This window comes from Corythoichthys intestinalis, chromosome 2, assembly GCF_030265065.1.
Source record: "Corythoichthys intestinalis isolate RoL2023-P3 chromosome 2, ASM3026506v1, whole genome shotgun sequence".
Lineage (NCBI taxonomy): Eukaryota > Metazoa > Chordata > Actinopteri > Syngnathiformes > Syngnathidae > Corythoichthys > Corythoichthys intestinalis.
Window position 1 is genome coordinate 47,949,452 of NC_080396.1, and position 17,717 is coordinate 47,967,168.

General features: G+C 40.3%; 1 protein-coding gene across 1 annotated transcript in view; it reads right to left on the minus strand.

Annotated features, from left to right (window-relative positions):
* plxna3 (plexin A3) overlaps nt 1-17,717 on the minus strand; it is an 89,912-nt gene that overhangs the window by 18,226 nt on the left and 53,969 nt on the right. The window contains exons 10-23 of the mRNA XM_057829596.1: nt 10,957-11,107; nt 10,226-10,325; nt 10,040-10,154; nt 7,017-7,217; nt 3,066-3,162; nt 2,691-2,881; nt 2,469-2,617; nt 2,152-2,272; nt 1,922-2,058; nt 1,669-1,839; nt 1,498-1,591; nt 620-739; nt 332-451; nt 118-261 (exon numbers count right to left, since the gene is read on the minus strand). Coding sequence (XP_057685579.1) covers nt 118-261; nt 332-451; nt 620-739; nt 1,498-1,591; nt 1,669-1,839; nt 1,922-2,058; nt 2,152-2,272; nt 2,469-2,617; nt 2,691-2,881; nt 3,066-3,162; nt 7,017-7,217; nt 10,040-10,154; nt 10,226-10,325; nt 10,957-11,107 — 1,911 coding nt within the window. The remainder of the gene's footprint in view (nt 1-117; nt 262-331; nt 452-619; nt 740-1,497; nt 1,592-1,668; nt 1,840-1,921; nt 2,059-2,151; nt 2,273-2,468; nt 2,618-2,690; nt 2,882-3,065; nt 3,163-7,016; nt 7,218-10,039; nt 10,155-10,225; nt 10,326-10,956; nt 11,108-17,717) is intronic.

Consider the following 17,717-nt stretch of genomic DNA (forward strand, 5'->3'; position numbering starts at 1 on the left):
TCAATTAACATTCTACTGTCCTCTAGCTTCTGATGTATTTGAGGTGGTATGGTGTTCCCCAAACATTGATTTGTTTGTTGGTATCAAGCGGCTGTGGTGGGTGGAGGACTGGCTTACCAACACACGTTGCTCTCCAGTCAGCTCTGGAGAATCACAAAGCAGCTGATGTTCCGAAACAGTCAACAAGCATGGAGACTCGCCAATCAAAACTGTGTAGTTCAGACGGTTATTCCCAGGGGCAGGTGGGACCAGGTTCTTACCCTGCAAATAAAAGCTGTTCACACATGTCGTGCGACAAGTCCAAGCTTCCTGTGTGCAGTTTTTACAGTACCTTGAGGATGATGGGGGACCCCGGCTTGACCTCCAGGATTCCAGAATTTCCCAGGGGGTCGAAGGTGGGATTGGGGTAATGCGTGAAAGGGGTGGCGTTAAGCACCAGCAACGAAGACACCTAAGGGCCAAAGTGTCATCATACAAAAGATCAATAACACTGATTTATTTGTTGTGAAGTTGAACATGAAACATGTATAAGGGGCATGGTTTTGAAAATTGTTTATTTCATTTGTGGAACTGTTACAGTATGTCACAACATGTTGGCCAACACAGTGATGTTCATCACCTGATCCAAGATAAAGCCAAACTCGTCAGCATGCAGCGCCACATCTGGTGGGTTGGGTTTGCCATAGACCAGGCCAGGGGCCAAACACGTCATGACGCTGTCGTTGACTGCAGTGCAAAACTGAGGAGATACACCAGAGGTGTCAACATAACCATTTGTCGTAAATTTTTAAAAAAATGCATAAAAGGAAAATGACATTACAAAGATGTGACAGCCTAACAATCTAAAAATACTGTGCCATAATGCCTTTTCATTGCAAAAAAAGTGTGTGAGTAGGGACATCCCACCACCTGCTCATGGTCAGTTGGGATAGGCTTCAGTATCCCCGTGCTCAGGCATCTGGTTCGGATGCCTCCTGGAAACCTCCGTAGAGAGGTGTTCCAGGCATGTCCCACCGACGGGAGGCCCCGGGGACGACCCAGGACACACTGGAGAGACTTTATGTCTCTCAGCTAGCCTGGGAATGCCTTGGGATACCACCGGAGGAGCTGGTTGAAGTGGCTGGGAAGAGGGAAGTCTGGGCTTCCCTGCTGCCCCCACGACCCGACCCCAGATTAAGCGGTAGATAATGGATGGAACAATAGGCAGTTAATGTGACAACATTATTGCCATGCATGTGCTGCCATTACCATACTGTTTTAAAACTATGTGACATCATGACAATGTGATGTCTTCACCATGTACGGTCCTAAACATGTGATATCATAAGCATGTAATGTTATAAACATATGATCCCATAAACACGTGACATTAAAGCAATATTACATCAGGGTTTTGTAATATAAATGACATGTCAAAACTAAGTGATGTCATAACTAAATACCATATCCATGTAACATTATAACAATGTAATAATATGACCATGTAAGCGGTCTTACATTGTTGGTCTCCACGCCACCAAATTTGGCTCTTATTTTGGGTTCCTGGATGGTGAGGAGGTTGGTTCCTGTCACTGTGATCGCTGTACTTCCACTATGCCCACAAATACATACAGAGTTTCAGAGTTCTGCACTGAAATTGATGGACGGTGAAAGCTGGTGGAGGCCTACTTGAGGATGGACCAATTGGGTTCGATGGTGGTGATGGTGGGGTCCTCTGTGTATGTGTATTTGATCTCTGAGCTGGTCACTTCCGCCTTGTCGATCATCAGGCGGATGAGAGCAGGGCCAACTCCAAACGGTGAGGCAGGGGTAATGCAGACCACTTCCCGGTTGATGCGTCTAGGCAAGGAAGAAGTATGAGACAAAAATTTGATTTTGACTGCTGTTGCTGTGAGATAAGTGATTCGTGTTTTTTACTCACTTGACAAACAGACATTCATCTTTGTCAATGTAGACGGACACACTGCTGCCAGCGTCCAAGTTTCGACCTGCTACTGTCAGCCTTGTTCCTCCAGAAACTGGACCTCTCTCTGGACGAACGTTGATCAAACTGGGACTCTGTGTTTATGTGTAAGTGAGGAAAAACACATCATAAGTCTTTTTAGGACAACGATTTGGGAGAAAAATCTGAGTACATGAAAAAAGTCTTACCACGAACGCGTATGCTTGTGTGGACATAGTGCGGTACTCAGCACTGCACACGCCGATACACAATTCTACTGCACCGCCTGGAGAATGAGGCAGCAACGCTTCCGCCATGTCACACACCACTCTGTATGTGCAGACAAACACAATATTACATGGCAACCTAGTTGGTTCTTCAAAAACCTTTGTTGATCGAGACTTTTCAGTCATGACACAATGACACACATAACACATCTCAGTCTACTATGTAACAAATGTGATCTTGTTAGTGCATTCCAATGGTGCTCCAAAAAGGTACGCCAATTTTGTTCTTTCATACTGACCTTTCTGCTCTGATGTACAACGAGGGGACAGGGTTACAGCGAACACCGGCAACTTGAACGTGCGTGATCTCCTTTACTTGCAGGCCCAGATTCTCCCCCTCGATGGTCACGCGCGTCCCCCCTTCGCGAGGTCCTGTCAGCGGGGCGATCTGAGGAACATGGCTGGTCAACAGGGGAGTCGGTAGAGTGGGCGCTGCCAAGACAGCCTCTGGGCGTTCCTACTTTGTTGATGCGTGGGTGGCTGCAGCGCACGTTGTGACGTCCGTGGTGCATCCAGCTGTGCTCTGGTGCCGCGCAGTGTTGACGCAGTACGCACTTCTTGCTTTCGGCGCACCATCCACACTGAAAGGCGGTTGGCGCTTTCAGGCATTGCCCACAGCTGGAGCGCTGAGCCTCGCACTTGTACAGCAACGCTAAGTACGGCACGCCACAAGTGGAGGAGACAACATGTTTACAAGACCCAAGTTAGTTTTCTGTATGAAGCAAAACAATTAATTGATATCGAAAAGCTAACATCAACATCCAAGAAGACAGATTTTGAAAGTCAACTACACTCTTTCATGAGTTTGTCTCAGTCAGGAAAATACTTCACGCTACCTTTCATGGACACGGGCTTGTCAATAAAGAAGTCTCCGTCCCAGACGATGTTGAAGTCCACAGGAAGGTCAGCTGCCTCTGTCCCCTCGTACCAGTACTATAACGCACAAGGACATGCCAATTTGACACATAAGGACATACAAGCATTTCCACTTACAGTACATTCACACCAAGGGACAATTTAGATAAACTGGGGCTAACATAAAATGTGGGAGGAAAAACCCATGCAAGGATCGGGTGAATCTCCACAAAAGAAGGCCACTGGAGATTTAAAGTGCGTATGACACCAAAAAGCATGTTTATTTCATATTTCACGCGGCGTTTTATGCTCCTGAATGAAATGGACCGCTTCGATGTGTGTGGAAGCGACCGTTTTATATATTCAATTTTTGAATCCCGCGCCATGAAAATGAGTGGCTTCCGGCTTCAGTCTTGGGTTTAGGACGACTGCGAATGTGACGTCACCCGGGTCAGCATCTCACAATACAACATTGCTTTATAGCATGCAGATGGACTGCGGATTCAGCTGATTTTGCGGATTAATCCGTTTATTTTTCGCATCACGCCAGCCAAATGGCTACAGAAAATTGTTGCTGCACCAGGGAGAGGCAGGTCAGCCTTTTTGGGTTTTAAAAGGTTCCTGCAGATATCGCCACCGCAGATATTGGTCAAAATAAGCCCTACTATTTGGGACCATTGGACTTATGAGGAAGTGAGTAAACATTGTTTTTTGTATTATTTGAAATACTGGGATCATGGCACACGTTTTAATACGGAGGTGGTTTGCATTTTGTGGCTGATTTTCCACCGAGAATGCCACTCGGCCGACAACCGGCGGCTTGTGTGCACCCCCCCCTCTATACTCTGCTTATTACTCTCTTCGTGTGCCCGGTGTTCTGTCAAATTTTCAACCCCATCAGAAACTGTGCTTTAAAAATGGCCGCGAATACAGCAATTACCAAATAAACACTACAAACTTTTTTAAGTAAAAGACTATCTACTTAAGTTTGATCATGGACGGACATGTAGAAAAGTTCTCCTCAGACACATCCTGTCATGTTAGCTGCACAACAACTGCACGCCGCTCTCTATTTACGTCTTCGCCGTGTAGTAAAGCATTATTTTACGCCGTATTCGTGTTGACCATGTGGCAGCTACGCGCTCCTCCGACGTCAGCCGGTTTGTCCAGCAGTACTCTCCAGCTGCTTCCCCAGCGAGCTCTCCTGTCTGTAGCAGGGGAACAAGCTGTAACTTGCTCGCCGCCGGGCGAGTTGCCGATCGGTGAAGAAAATCGACAACCCTGCCGCCGTGTGATATGAACCGGGCTAGTTTTGGGTTATTTTACGCTTCGAAACGCGAAAATAAGACTTTGAGACGTCACTCTGTTCAGGTTAGCATGTCAGCTAGCTGTCACGTCTCTTGGTTTGTTTACATTGTCCGAAGCCGGGGCAGGGAAATGACAAAAGCCTGACTAACTACGGTGGCATAAAATATCGTTCGGGAGGTGGGACAGCAAAGGTGAAGTCGACAGTTTTGACCATTATGGAGTAATTTTGCCATGTCATACTGAATAAATGCATTTTTATTATTTCATTTTCAATTTAGCACAAGACTGTTATTTGTCATGGCCATACCATTTATTTAGCAATTGGGGAAAAATACTTCGATAAAAAGAATATCCTGTAAAAAATATTGCAGTAGAGAGACTGAAACAATGACATTTTGCAGCTCTCTTTGTCGCATTTTCCTCATTCTGAATAATTCTAAATCAGATGAAACCATGACCCTGCCGAATTCATCCTCCTGTTGGGGACGCTAGAGCCCTATAATGGTAGGCGTGGCTAAACTGTGGAATAAAAGACTAATTTCTCGTCATCCGCTCTTTGCCAAATTTTTTAATATAGTCGAATCGTCTCAAAATATGATTCTAATTCACACAATAATGCTATTTAAGACTTTTTTTAATCCTGTCGTACGCACTGTAAACCCAAACCTATCTATGGTTAGGCACACGGACTAACCAGAGTTTCACCATTCAGTAGAAGCTCCAAAATCGTTCACTAAAATTATGTGGTACATTTTTTATACAGGAACCTTGACAATGTGCACCTTGCCAGACTTCATCAATCAATTAGATCTGCATTCTACTTGCTTTTGTTGTTCTATTGGTTTGATATAACTCTGTTTGCATTTGAGCCCATCTGTATGCAAACGATTCTCTGTGCATCTAATGCTTCCATTTCCATCAGAATCATCCAGCTGAGCCCATCGAGCAGTCTGAGTGCGCAAGTACACACAGACACACATACATGCACACACGCTAAGACTCCCATGAGACTAGTTATTAGAGACCATGAAACGAGTTACCTGTAATCCGTAAGGACTTGTGGCGACTGTTGTGATTTTTTTGCAACATAAATGTACTGTATCGAACTGAAGTACAAGTGAACCCCTCTATAAACTGCCCCTCAAAATAAGCAGAGTTAACATTTTAATTAGAGGTTTATTTACAGTGTACAGTATATGCTGAAAGGAACAAGAAAGTGTTCATGGTTTTTCTTCCCAAAACAACAAGCCCATGATTCAAGCATACACAACTTGAGGTGTCAACATTGTCTGTATCTGGAATATGGCCGAAATGCCAATGCGTTTTTAACTTTAAGAGGGGGTACTAAATGCTCAAGTTCCTCTTAATATTAAAATTAACACGTTCAATCCATTTAAACTGGGAGGAGCAATGGACCTCTCTCTGGCTGTAATCCCTCCCAGTTCAAATGGATTATGTATGTCGCCATCAATTGCACTATAACAATTATTTCTTACCAGCCCCCCCAGTTAGAACATCTAGATTCTAGAACATCTATTGCTGTCAACAGCAGTGAATGAGTTAACCATTTAACAACCTCCTTACACACACACGCGCAATCACACACACATACAGATTCTACTGGTATATGGGTACAAGGACAAATGAAGGTCACTGTGTTAAGTCGTCTCCCTCAGAGGCAAAGCAAGCGTAGCAAGAGCGTGGGGGATGTGGAACACCAAAGTGTAACAATTTCAGTTAGTAGGGCTTGTAGAGGAGGCGGGGTAAATATTGATGGCGCGGCACAACTCACATCTTGGGATAATCCTTTTGACTTTTCAAAAATCTTGCTTTGGCCCAATGTGCTGAAGCTGTTTTTATGGCTTTATTTCGTCTTTTGTGAGCCTGTTGCAACTTATACAGATCCCGTTTTGGAGCAATGCACTTGTACATTAAGTAGGACTGTCAATCATATTTGTTATATCCCTCCCATCAAACACTCTAAACGATTCGTACTCACTTTGCTCATTTCACGTAACAACATGCATCTCCTTTTTAAAAATAAAAATTCTTGACTGACTAACATAGCGTACCACTATTTTGCGGTTTTATTGCAAAACAGTGAGAATTTTGAAGGCAGACGAAAGTGAAAACACCTGAACTCGATAATGGTCAAAATAGGCCACACTGCATTTGTGTGTATATTCACATGTAGGGCTCCTTTTGTATCATTGTTATATTTTAAAGGGGAACTTAACAGCAACATGCTAATCGAACACTATGAAAATATGAGAGATTTTGGAAGAGATGGATTTAATCATTCCATCTTGTGTGCAATTGGAAGCTAATAAATATATGCATACTTGGAGTATCACAAAAAGTGACATTTAAGTTAAGTTCCCTTTCTAAATTGTATCTTTTAACGTCCTAGTTAATGTGCATTATGCAACTACTGAATGAATGAATGAATGTATAATACTAATAAAATAACAATTACTTATAAAACCAAGTAATTAGTAAATTAAAGAACTTAATTAAATACATATCAGGTTTTTTTTTAATGGCGATATTGTCAAACGTGATGCTAACTTGTATTAACAATGTGACTTTGATGACTCAAGCATGCTGGATAGCGCAAGTCTTACCGAGGTGTTCTGACACTGGATGCAGGACGAGTTGAAACGGACTGCTGGGATGCGCTGGACTTTGCCTTGGATTTGGAAGACGCACTCGTAGTTTTTCTGTCCCGACTGAGGTTGTGGGAGGTTGCGTGCTCGCAACGTGATTGGACGAACCAGACCGGCTGGCACAAGGATGTCGGATGTGGGCAGGATCTGAGGACAGCCCTGAGGTTGGGAAGTCATGTGATTAGCAAGGTGGCAGTTGTTTTTGGCATTGGCATTTACAGGCTTACAGCACCCCAAAATAGCGATATTGTTGGTTGTTTCGATAGCAGACTTTAGTGATAGCATTGACGCTAACAGGTACCTTGAAATTGGATTTTTGTGCGTTGACGATTTTAGATCTTTTTAAATTTCAAAATATACGTAACTTGCACTAGCATTTTTGTTTACTTTTCATGACCAAAAAGTGATAAAGTAATTCCATCATTTAGGACAGTATAATCCTGATATCACAGTTTTATAGCTTTTCATCACTAGTACAAAGGCTCACTTTGACTTTCAGTTGCAGCTGTTTAACTTGTAAAGTGCCAGGTAGAATTGAAAAAGGTCTGAAGCTTTGTGATGGAAGGCAGTGCACACGAACACAGCCACACGTACAAACACACTCACTAACAATTTTTCTCAGGGGAGTTAAAGCTTCATGAACGAGCACCACCACAGTAATTAATTGCCTTGTGATTGACAGGAAGCCCATTAGCAGTACAAGAACTGGACCACAGCTCAGCATGTTGCAGTAACTGTGGAGAAATACTTGCAATGCATGGGACACTTCATCTACCCACACACACATGCTCGCACATCTATTAGCCCATCCAATTTCTCTATCTCTTTTCCTTATAACTGAGGTGGAGCCCAAACCATGGACAGTCAATGTCGAGACATATGTACTGTAGATCATAGGTGTCAAAACCTTTTCTTCAAAAAATAAAAATATGATTTTCCATTTTTTTAAAATTAAAATAATAACAACAGTATTTACACCAACAATATAATATTTTTTAGTAAGTTATGTCCTTTTTTATTGAAAAAAACAAAAAAATTCATTACAAACATTGAAGAGAATATTTGGCACCAAGAGGCTAAAGAGAGAAGATTTCAACAAATCTTATGTCAAGAAAGTTGATTAATCAATTGAAGACATTAAAATAGTTGTTGATACATTTTAAGCAATTATTAGTCAATTATTCAATTAATTGTGGCAGTCCTACTTAGCATACATAAAGGCCCTCATAGGGAAACCATAACTACGATGTGGCCTGCATCAAAGTTGAGTATGACATCCCTGCTGTTGATAAACTATGGACTGACTGCCAATCCTTGGCAGAGCACACATGCTGTAGACAAGCAATGGACTTGTCACCAGTCAAGAATATGGGTGCACAAACATTTCCATTCCACTGTATACTGGGTATGCGGGAGACTAACGTAAACATAAAAATGCCATATGGCATGCAAAAATTTGAGCACACTGGTCCAAACTTTTTAATGCCACTGCATAGACAAGCAATGGCCTTTTTGTCAGTCAACGTCAGGCCACATACTCATACCTGTCAACCCGAGGCCGTTGGCAATCTTACAAATAGTGACGTATGCCCTTACAAATTGGTGACTAATCTTACAATGTCGTACATAGCGTGCAATATGAAACAAAACCAAAACTAATTTTTAAAATAATATGAATTTATTGGGTAATTTTGTCACATATAACCTGGTGAAATCAAAGAACAATCAATATCTTCAGTTACATCATGATTACTAAAATTTAACAGTGACTTTTGTTATAATTGTATGTAGCACTCTTGGCAATTTCTATCATGCTTTTTGATGGCTGCACTTCTTGGCACTTCAGCTCGCAATTCAGTTTGACTTGAAGTTAGTTCGTTAGTGTGTAAAAAGGTCAATTTATAAAATTAACTTACCAATGCAATCTTTGAGTCAGGGAACATTTCTTTTGCTAATTCTGAGAAGTGATCAGCAATAGTTCCGGGCAAATTGTGGTTGGGAACAAATTGGCAGAATAAAATCTCCGCTTTCGCCACTTTTCATTCTGCAGACCTCATCTTTATGACCAATGTTTTTAATCTTACTTATAAAAAGTAATTAATTACAGTTACAAATTACTTCTCCCAAAAAGTTATTGAGTTAGTAACTCAGTTACCTGAATGCAAGAGTAATTACTTACTTAGCAAAGTAACTGGTGTTACCGTTCATGTTTTTTTTTCTCCATTAAAAAAAAAAAAAAAAACATAGTAAGCTTTGCTATGTTTGGAAGTCATTTATTGTTGTGAATCAACCGCTAAAGTTGTGCAAATTGCTCCCGTTTTTGCATTAGTTCCCTTCCGTCTACTTTCGATATGTGAAAGTATTAAAAACTGTTTTATCATTTAAAGATAGATTCAAGTCAAGATATTGCCGATTTAGGTGTATTTTAGATAAAAAGTTACTTAGGTTAGCTAGGAAGGTTCACTACAACAGAGCCTTTCTGAGAAGTCTACTGCTTTAAAATGACGGCTGTTTACCAACGCCGCCGAGTCTGTCATTTCGCATGTAGTTCTATATGCATGTGATATCTAGGCATAGATTGTAGGCTGTCGGCTACAGTCAGGAAATATTGGAGCCACCTAGCCTAGCATTGCGTTTGCTATAGCGTCACAACAAACACGCTTCTCTCTCCGTTCTCTGACTTTCCTCGCGTCGTTCAACCAACGTAACACATAGTAACGCACATTGTCTCGTTGCCGAAACGGTGACGAAATCCAAACGGAGAAAAACAAAACGTAATGCACGAAAAACGTACATTTTGAACGTATGGTGTAAAAATCAGTGCTCACTTGTACAAATTACGCCGAAACCGTACAACTTGACAGGTTTGATCATACTGTATTTACAAACAATAGAATGGTTGACAGTGCTAGTGCACATATAAACAATGGTATAATGACCAGTAATCCCTCACTTGGGACTCTTTGAGGCGGCAACGTTACCTCAGGCGTGCTGACGCGTCCCTCCAAGAAGGAGCAATCCTCTAGGTTGTTGGTGCACATGTGACGATATTTACACCAGTGACACGGAAACATGCTGCCCACACAGGAAGTGCACCTGCGACGCAAAATGACCATCAGGCAAGACTGAAGATGAGGCCTAAGATGAGGTTTTAAAGTAATGCTTACGAGTTTAACACGGAGCAGTTGTAGAAGGTGAAGTTGGTGCTGATAAAAGTGCGTCTTGTCTCACTGGACCGAAGACTGAGCTGGATGTCCCGCTTCTCTCCTGATGACACGACAAAGAGCGTTAACATATGTGATGAGTGGATATTTGAGTGTGTGTGGGGGCTGACAGGGACAGCTTTCAAGATTAATGAAATTCTCTCACCTACCTTTGAAATTCTCGACCACACTACTGCAACACTGACACTCTACAGAAAAACCACACTAGTAACACGGTCTCACGCACACTCAGCTAAAACAGTCTCAGACAACTAAAACACTCTCAGACCCACTGAAATGTTCTCAAACAATCAAGTGAAACACTCTCACTTGCATCTAAAACACCTTCACGTTACTGAAAAACTCTGAACAACACGGCAAGGCTCTCTGTAACTACAGAAAAAAATTCACGCACACACACTACTGAAAACCCCAACAGTACAATATTGAACCATTGTTACATGACCAAAATGCACTTTCACCCACCACTTCTCATACAAACAAGGGAAATTCATCCAACACAAAATTCTGAAGCACTCTCATGATGCTGAAATACCCTTATGAAACACTTATGTGTAACACACCGAAATATACATTCCAATAGTGTTTATAAAAAAAATGTGGATCACAAAATAATCCTGAATGATGTCCCTGTCGGTCCATTGTGTGTGCGCGTGTGTGTTTGTAGGGGTTACCGTAGGAGTGTGGTGGAAGGTCTCTGAGCGTGGGCGACATGCACGTCACCTGACCGTCGGCCCCGACCTCCCCAGATGTTTCGCTGATGTCCTGAAAGACGCAGGAGACGCCCCCCGACAGCTCTGGTACGTAGTGCACTCTTATGCTCAACTGCGCACAGAATATGTAGTATTCCACATCAGCGACCCGAGGAGCCCGGATACATTGGGTTTGACAGACAATATACTAGTACAGTAAACGTACATAGACGCCGCCTTGAGCACTAACTCATACATCAAGATTGCCACTATAATGTGTGTGGCGGCATAGAGTAATGGTTAAGATCCCTCATCCAATTGCTTGTAAATTTTGTTTTACACTCAAAAACAAGGTTCTACACCAGGTGGTGCCCATACATAGATTGTGTTTGACTGATCAATTTCAAAGATAGTTTCAGTAGATTGCGCCCTCGTGAAAAGAAGAAAAAAATGTCCACTTAGTTTAGTCTGTCATCCTTGACTGACATACAGGTAAAACAGTCAAGCTTAGCAAAAGAACCAATGTTAGAGCCCCTTGGATAACCTACCCTACCAGGCATTTGGACATACTATACACACAGCATCTCTTCATGTTTTTGCAGGAGTTAAAACCATCACATGCACAGTGAACTAAAAGTCTCTTTTTGCGGGGCTTGCTCTTTCTTTTTTCTTATTTTCCAAAGCAAGGCAAGGCAAGGCAAGGCAAATTTATTTATATAGCACAATTCAACACAAGGCAATTCAAAGTGCTTTACATCACATGAAGATCATAAAAATCACATTTAAATCAACACAACGTAGAAACGAAGACAAAAGATCGCATTTAATCACAGAATAAAAATAAATAAATAAAATAAAAATAAAACAAAAACTACTACTACTAATAATAATTGAAATCAGCAATGGAGATAAAAACAATAGGAATAGAAAGCAGGTAGATTGAAATATATAGACAGTTATAGATATGCAGTGCTAAACAAAAGCGTTTTTAGCCCTGATTTAAAAGAGCTAACAGTTTGAGCATACTTCAGACGTTCGGGTAACTTGTTCCAGAGGTGAGGAGCATAATAACTAAATGCTGCCTCACCCTGCTTGGTTCTTGTTCTTGGAACATGCAGAAGACCGGTTCCAGACGACCTTAGGGGTCTAGATGTCTCATAGGACTCTAACAAGTCAAGCATGTATTTTGGTCCAAGGCCATTAAGTGTTTTGTAGACGAGCAGTAGTATTTTATAGTCTATCCTTTGACTTACTGGAAGCCAGTGTAGCGATTTCAAAACTGGTGTAATGTGGTCCAGCTTCCTTGTATTTCTGAGGACTCTGGCTGCAGCATTCTGTACCAGCTGCAACTTCCTGACTGATTTTTTAACAAGACCTGTAAATATACCGTTGCAATAGTCCAATCTGCTGAAAATGAATGCATGCATAAGTTTTTCCATGTCTTGTTGAGTCAGAAGCCCCTTAATTCTGGTTATATTTTTTAGGTGGTAATAAGCGGATTTAGTGACGGACTTTAAATGGCTATCAAATTTTAGGTCTGAGTCAATAATTACGCCAAGATTTCTGACTTGATTTGTAGCTGTAAGTGACATTGTGCTAAGTCCGCTGCTTATCTTTGACCTTTCCTTTTTTGGCCCAAAAATGATCACCTCTGTCTTCTGCACATTTAACTGGAGAAAATTCTGGCACATCCATTCATTGATTTGATGAATGCATTTGCTCAGGGTGACTAAGGGACTATAATCATGTGGGGACACAGAAATGTACAGTTGTGTGTCATCTGCATAGGCGTGATAGGAGATGTCATACTGTTCCATTATCTGAGCTAACGGAAGCATATAGATGTTAAATAAGAGTGGTCCAAGAATTGACCCTTGAGGGACTCCACACGTGAATTTGGTTCGTTCTGACTGATGGCAATGGCTCATTCAGTCCAAGTTGTACCTAAAAGGTAATGAGCAAAGATCTTCTCAATTGTTGTGTGCTAACAGTGTTCAGTCACAGTGTACCAAAATACAATATCATTGTGTTTATAAGGAAAATATGATATGAAACAGTATATTGTATGTGCTTTACATTGTCAGCAGCCTTCGAACGGGGGTCTTTTTCCACAACTCCCTTCAAACACCAAAGCGTCCTTTCCGAGGGCCCAGATCAGTCAGGAAGGGAATCTGTTTATTCTTTTTCTTGGCTTTTAAAGTTTACTATACTGTAATTCTATTAAAAGTAGCAAAAGGAATTTCAAGACTTTCTGCAATTTTTTGGGTTGGCTAAGACAAGCCTGCGATTGCCCAACAATTCAACTCTTCAAGATCAGACAACAGTTCTGCTCTCTTGTTCATGGCATGGTTACACTTCCGAAATGTTACATATAATGGCATCAAAGAGAAAAAAAAGTACATTATAAATTCTATACTAGATACTGTATATAAAATCGTCAACGTTCCAGTCAATATGCCTCTGTTATTCATTTGTGCCCTCACTATGAGGTATGCCACTGTCACTGATGGCATAAAGGATCTTGACTAAGATCCTCACTGGAGGAACCCCTCAATTCAGATATGTCCACAACCATAGTAGTCCAACCATGTAGGCTCGCGCAGCAGGCTTGCCTAGTATGCACATGAGTACAACAACATACTGTAACTGAAACATCATTTGCCAGTAAAATTTCCTTTTCTCTTGCTGGTCAATTTGTACAGAATATGAGAACTTTCTTTATTATCTGAAAATATTTAGAATCTTGTATCTCTTAGTAACTGTCTAATTGCAGACGCGTAAAACTTACAAGTTGTATTGTTAGATCAATTGGTTATGTATTATTTATTTATGTATTATTATTTATTAGTTAATAGTTGTTGTTTTTTTTTTTTAAACAATAGTAATCGTTTAGACCTAAATTTGAAAGGTGTTTGCTCCAAAAATCTAAATATGCAAATTGGGAATTTCTTTAAACTATGATAGCAAAGAAAATAATGTTTAAACACAGAAAAGACACACTACTGGGTGCTGACATTTTGTAACAAATGTTAAGTCAGATACATGCAAGTGTTGTTTTTTTTTTTTTAATTTTATGCCATAGGTAACTTACATACTTTCAGCCAGGATGTCATAACGCCAGACAAGCTGCAGGCTGATACGTTTTGGGCTGCGAGGTAAAATGAAATGTTGAATGACGTTCCTTAGTTTGAGCGACAATTTCTGAAATTGTGTATTGAATGCCAGAGCGGCGGCGGGCGAGCCGAGATGACCAGTGGATTGAGCGTTTTCATTGGTAGAAAAATCAGCATAAGTGACCAAGAAATCAAAGTGGGGAGTCTGGGGACGAATTGTTTATCATGCTTAGATACTTACATAATCAAACACAGGTATAAAGAAGCAAAAATAAAGAGATGCACTTGATCAAAACGATTACCATTACTTTAAAGAACCCATGTCATTCTCCAACATATATTATAGTATATATATATATTATACATATATATATATATATATATATATATATATATATATATATATATACAGTGGTACCTCTACATACGAATTTAATTCGTTCCAGGACCTTGTTTGTAAGTCGAAATGGTCGTATGTCGAGCAGGATTTTCCCATAGGAATACATTATAATTCCATTAATTCGTTCCAAAGCCTAAAAACATACACTAAATTCTTAATAAATACTGCTGGCACTGTTACAAATGGCAATTAAACATAGAAAAACAAATAAGTTATAAATAAATAAGTCAGAATAATATAATAAGAAGAAGAATAATTAATAATTATTCCTGTAAATAATGTAACGAATTGGATTCTAATATGGCGGACACTTTTTACTGTCCCTGAACGCACCGCGAAGCTGACGTCACAGTGAGATAGGTCGGTGCGGTAGAGATAATACTTTCGTTTTCTTGAGAGCAGTCAACTGCTTAAGACAATGGGCGTTTTGTGTTGGATAAGTTCTTAAATAAATGATAAAAACGTGACGAAGCTGGCGATTTCCTTGGCAATGTTACCACAATAATAATTGTCACCTTAACTTATAAATAGTGGCGAACGGTGGTCGGAAGAGGACCATGGAGCTGTATTGTTGAGCCAGTTCAGGGACGCGCACACCAAGCTCATATTTTTCTATAACTTGCATCTTCATTTCAAAGGTAAGCATCACTTTTTTCCTTGTTTCTCCAACTGTATCAACTTTTTTTGAAAACTGTGTTGATTTCTCACACAAGAAAATCCACCGTGCGTTCGTTTGCAGTGCTGTCATGTCGTCGTATTTCGAGCAACTCGTCGGATGTAGAAACAAATGGCGGCTCAAATTTTACGTCGGATGTCGAAAAGATCGTGTGTCGAAGTGATCGTATGTAGAGGTACCACTGTATATATATATATATATATATACAGTGCCTTGCAAAAGTATTCGGCCCCCTTGAATCTTGCAACCTTTCGCCACATTTCAGGCTTCAAACATAAAGATATGAAATTTAATTTTTTTGTCAAGAATCAACAACAAGTGGGATAATTTAAACTTTTTTAACAAATAAAAAACTGAAAAGTGGGGCGTGCAATATTATTCGACCCCTTTACTTTCAGTGCAGCAAACTCACTCCAGAAGTTCAGTGAGGATCTCTGAATGATCCAATGTTGTCCTAAATGACCGATGATGATAAATAGAATCCACCTGTGTGTAATCAAGTCTCCGTATAAATGCACCTGCTCTGTGATAGTCTCGGGGTTCTGTTTAAAGTGCAGAGAGCATTATAAAAACCAAGGAACACACCAGGCAGGTCCAAGATACTGTTGTGGAGAAGTTTAAAGCTGGATTTGGATACAAAAAGATTTCCCAAGCTTTAAACATCTCAAGGAGCACTGTGCAAGCCATCATATTGAAATGGAAGGAGCATCAGACCACTGCAAATCTACCAAGACCCGGCCGTCCTTCCAAACTTTCTTCTCAAACAAGGAGAAAACTGATCAGAGATGCAGCCAAAAGGCCCATGATCACTCTGGATGAACTGCAGAGATCTACAGCTGAGGTGGGAGAGTCTGTCCATAGGACAACAATCAGTCGTACACTGCACAAATCTGGCCTTTATGGAAGAGTGGCAAGAAGAAAGCCATTTCTCAAAGATATCCATAAAAAGTCTCGTTTAAAGTTTGCCACAAGCCACCTGGGAGACACACCAAACATGTGGAAGAAGGTGCTCTGGTCAGATGAAACCAAAATTGAACTTTTTGGCCACAATGCAAAACGATATGTTTGGCATAAAAGCAACACAGCTCATCACCCTGAACACACCATCCCCACTGTCAAACATGGTGGTGGCAGCATCATGGTTTGGGCCTGCTTTTCTTCAGCAGGGACAGGGAAGATGGTTAAAATTGACGGGAAGATGGATGCAGCCAAATACAGGAACATTCTGGAAGAAAACCTGTTGGTATCTGCACAAGACCTGAGACTGGGACGGAGATTTATCTTCCAACAGGACAATGATCTAAAACATAAGGCCAAATCTACAATGGAATGGTTAAAAAATAAACGTATCCAGGTGTTAGAATGGCCAAGTCAAAGTCCAGACCTGAATCCAATCGAGAATCTGTGGAAAGAGCTGAAGACTGCTGTTCACAAACACTCTCCGTCCAACCTCACTGAGCTTGAGCTGTTTTGCAAGGAAGAATGGGCAAGAATGTCAGTCTCTCGATGTGCAAAATTGATAGAAACATACCCCAAGCGACTTGCAGCTGTAATTGGAGCAAAAGGTGGCACTACAAAGTATTAACGCAAGGGGGCCGAATAATATTGCACGCCCCACTTTTCAGTTTTTTATTTGTTAAAAAAGTTTAAATTATCCAATAAATTTTGTTCCACTTCACGATTGTGTCCCACTTGTTGTTGATTCTTGACAAAAAATTAAAATTTTATATCTTTATGTTTGAAGCCTGAAATGTGGCAAAAGGTTGCAAGGTTCAAGGGGGCTGAATACTTTTGCAAGGCACTGTATATATATATATATATATATATATATATATGAACATATATATAATACATATATATTATAATGTGTAAAATGGCATTCATATAGCAGTACATTTGAAATAAAAGTTGTGTAGTACTTTTTAATTTATTATTTGATTGTGAAAACAATGTGATCAATTGCAATCAATCACAAGGATGTAATGTGAAAAATTGAAATCAAATTTAATTGTTGAGACACCCTAAATATTGTATGATATACTGTGTCCTGAATAATGCAAGTACACCCTTTTAGGTGCATTTTTTTTTTATTATTATTAATTCTCAGCAAGTCTCTCATAGATAAAGGGTTGAGAAAACCTTTAGAAGAGAAGTCTGCAATGGCAATTTGTCTACAGTTATTGACATGATTAGTTGATATGATTGATTAAATATGTGAATATAACAATCAGTTAACTATTAATGTTAGTGCTCTTTATTCAGAAAAGCCATGTGACACATCTACATTTTAGGAAGTGGAGATTAAAGACACAGATTAAATATTTGATTATCATATTTGTCATGTACTATGTGACGGTGTCACATGCAGTTGTAGCTGAAAACAGTCATGCCAAACTAAAAAATACACGTGTTGGCTTGATGTTTATGTACAGTATATACTGAACATATGAGATTTTTTTTTTAAAGTTACCAATATTCATACTCTAAATGCTGCAATTCTTTCTATTGAAATGCATTGAAATACAACTAATTTCATCCCAGCCCTCAAACCAAC